This window comes from Cyprinodon variegatus, unplaced genomic scaffold, assembly GCF_000732505.1.
Source record: "Cyprinodon variegatus isolate N-32 unplaced genomic scaffold, C_variegatus-1.0 Scaffold2016, whole genome shotgun sequence".
Classification (NCBI taxonomy): domain Eukaryota; kingdom Metazoa; phylum Chordata; class Actinopteri; order Cyprinodontiformes; family Cyprinodontidae; genus Cyprinodon; species Cyprinodon variegatus.
Window position 1 is genome coordinate 17583 of NW_015152469.1, and position 3513 is coordinate 21095.

The window sequence follows — 3513 nt, forward strand, 5'->3', positions numbered from 1 at the left end:
AGACTTTTTAAGGACCTGCGGGAACCCTGGTTATTGACTGGCCACCCCTATTAAAGTTCTCTGGCTACGCCTCTGTTGTGGACGTTCTCCAGTTTGTTATTGAAACTGAACCAGGAGTGAAAATCCTTTTAAATTAACTCCAAACTTCAATTTCTAGCTTTGCTAATGAGTTTAGAGCTGTACGGAAATCACTGCTAGCAGGTTTGACTTTACTGTTTTTAGTACAGGAACTGTGACGCCGCCTTGTTGGCCAGCGAAACCAGTGTCGAGTGAAAGCAGTGTGATACTGGTGGATACAGATGTGAATGCTCCTCTTACCCCTTTGCCCATTAACCCGTTGTTGAACGGCAGGCCTATGAAGTGGAACGCAGCCTCGTAGATGAAGTATGGATTGAGGATTCTCATCTCTGTTGGGTCCCGAGGCACATACTGCGCTACGGACTTCCAGAACCCCTCCGTTCCCCTCTGGATTGTCCAAAACGGAAAAGGGGAAGAAAAAGAGAAAAGAGTGGAATGTTAGAACGTGAACAGAAACATGACTCAGCCGGTAGACAGGCAATGAGGTCGGCTGAGAAAACATGACAGCAGGTTTACCGACGCAACGCTGACATGAAAACCAGAAGCTAAGCAGGAGCAGAGGCCTTTCTAGCGCTCATTAAGGAAATGGCTTTCTGGCCTTTAATGGATGGAGTAAGGATGGAGGGCTCGCAGGGCATCGGTAATTATGACCTGCCAGACGATACGTCTAACAGCCTGAGAGGCCTACCGATGCCCCGGACTGGTTCTAATTTATAGAAAACTCCTTCATCATTTCAATACCATGCAATAAAGATGCTCATTAATAATGTAATATTCATTTCACCCCAAACCTTTGGCATTGGCTATATAGTGACAGACCCCAGGTATCAAAGGACAGGTTCAAGATGGCGCCACTTTCATCTCAAATTTGGGTTTTAAGATGGGCAGCGATTATAAATTGGATCATTAAATCAACTCTTTATTATAAAGTTCAGCTTTTCTACATCATCCCAGACAGTTGGTCAAAGTCAAACCTTTTTCCTGCACAGCAGCACTTTCAAACCGTAATCGATGCCTTTATTACATCTCGGCTGGACAGTCCTCCCTCGCACGTCTGCAGTTTGTGCAAAATGCGGGCGCATGCCTTTCAACTCTTTATAGGACGCTCAGGGAAATACTTTAAAAGCCAATAGTGTTTTTGGAATCCAGGACCTTATTACCTTTGTGACTTAAAAAAAATATGGATATTTTGGGGAAAAAATTATGTCAATTTAATAAGAAGAAAGGCCAACTTGCCCGAATATATTAAGAAAAATAATAAAAGTGCTTCTATAAGAAATTCATGGAAAAAAACTCAGAGTGAATAAAACCTTAGAGGCTTCAATAATGATACTGGCACTTACATTTTTTTGTTTATAAACTTAAATATAATTGATAACTAGGCTTATTAACTTTATTTTTTCAGGACTCCAGTCTGTGTGTTTGTCTTTTTGTGTTGTTTTCCCTTCCACCAGCAGGGGGCGCCTGGTTCTGGTCCGCCTCCTCACACACCTGATGACGGTTACCTCGTTAACGGAGTGTTCTTAAGCTCCTGATTGCCACTACCTCGACGCCAGAGTGTTTGCCAGTTTTGGTACTCTAGCTAGGCTGAGTTTTTGCTGAGTAAGACTGAGTTCTTGTCAACCTGAGTTTTAACTTCGTTTTTGTCTTTGCCTCTCGGCAGGAAGTCTTCCTGCAAACTGGATCTTTTGGACCTTCACTCCCTGGAGGGATCTACTGAGCCTCTAACTGAGCTGGAGATTCAAACTGGATGATTGGATCCTTCTTCCTTGAAGAGGACGTTGAGTTAACTCTCTGAGCAAGGGAATCATCTCCATTACGACCCGTTCAAGTAACGCAGGAAATCGGTTTCTCCGTTCACCAACAACCATCCGAGTTCTGGGTAAACCCTGTTCCGCCCTCCACCGAATCAGAATAACACAGGAAAACGACACACAGAGTGGAGTCAAAGATCCTACGGCTTGTCTGGAAACGTGAGTCAACCACCACTCTTCTTCATATCCTCGAATGAAATTTCCCACTGAGCCTGAACTAATCGTTTTGTCTTCCCTTCACCTTCCAGTTCCGGTCGAGCTGAGTTCTGAGCAACTCCGCACCGAGCCTAAACAATTCAATAAACCTGTTAAACTCTGAATTGGTTTCACTGCATGTGGGTCCAAGCTTCAGATAAAATAATGACACAATTAGCTTTTTTCCTTTTTTTCTTGACTTTTTTTTAATTTCCAGTAGGTAATATATCATTCAAGGGCTCATCTAATTGGTAAATTGCCAGAATAAGATGTGCAGCCATGTAGTATCATCTTTGCTGAACGGCTGGATATACATCTTGGGCTTCTAGACCTCACTCGGTGGCTCTGGTCAGCAGACCTGATTTTTTAAAATTCTTTGGCTTTTAACATAGCATGAAACCCACTCTGTTTTTGGATTTGTGGATTATTTTCATGATTCTTTTATTTGGTTTTATTAGTTTTGAATCATTTACTGTAGCAGCCATTCAAAATTTGCCCACTTTCCTTGATGGATTCTTGGCTGGTCCCCTACAACTCATTTTAAATGTCATTATTTGTGGACATTAAGATCTAAAACGAAGCATCATCTCCTGGTCAGACCCTGTAATTCAGTGAAAGTCTGAAGTCAGAGTAAAATAATATGCAAGAGGGGTTAATTCCAGTGGCTGGAAGTTGGAGGGGATTGTTGGGAGTTGCAGGGAAGTGGGCTGCCATTTGGCTGGAAGGGCCATTTTAATGCCTTCTACTGCGTTTCATTTTATTATATTTGTTTTATTCCTTTAAACTTCTGTATTGTTTTTCTACAACTCTAACTTTACCTGATATGTACAGCACTTTGTTACAGCTGTGGCTGTTTTAAAGGGCTTTATAAATAAAGTTTAGTTGAAAGTCTAAAGGAAGTTCTGCTTTATGCAGATGACGCTCTTTTGACTCTAACTGATCCCACAAATTGATCCCAGCATTCTTTAACGGTGTTGAAGAATTCGGACTGATTTTGGGGTCCCTGGTTAAACTCCGAGAACGGAAAACCACAGGAGAGGACGAGTCCTATTCTGTGAACCTGGAGGCCCTGGAGGGCTCACATTATGCCAAAGATTCGTCTTCATTTCAACTTCATAACAAGAATGTAAATGCATCGTTTAAGCATCTTGGAGATAAAGATTGTAGTTGGATGAAGATCCTCATATGGTTCCTAAAGAAAATGACAATACTTCCTAAAATATTACACTTTCTGTCTATGCTTTACTCCATCCCTAACAGGAACCAGATTATGGAAATTAACAGAGCTACTTTAAAGGTTGTTTGGGCAAAACCTGAAATAATATCTAAGATCCTGTTTTGTTCTTTTATGTTTTAATAAAAATAGGAAAAGGAAAACGAGACAAACAAAGATTAAAGTACAGGGCTCGATGTTAACCATCGCCCG

General features: G+C 41.6%; 1 protein-coding gene across 1 annotated transcript in view; it reads right to left on the bottom strand.

Moving 5' to 3' along the window:
- Positions 1 to 3513, bottom strand: part of st3gal3 (ST3 beta-galactoside alpha-2,3-sialyltransferase 3) — a 55387-nt gene that overhangs the window by 15389 nt on the left and 36485 nt on the right. Inside the window, exon 5 of the mRNA XM_015405153.1 lies at positions 319 to 465. Coding sequence (XP_015260639.1) covers positions 319 to 465 — 147 coding nt within the window. The remainder of the gene's footprint in view (positions 1 to 318; positions 466 to 3513) is intronic.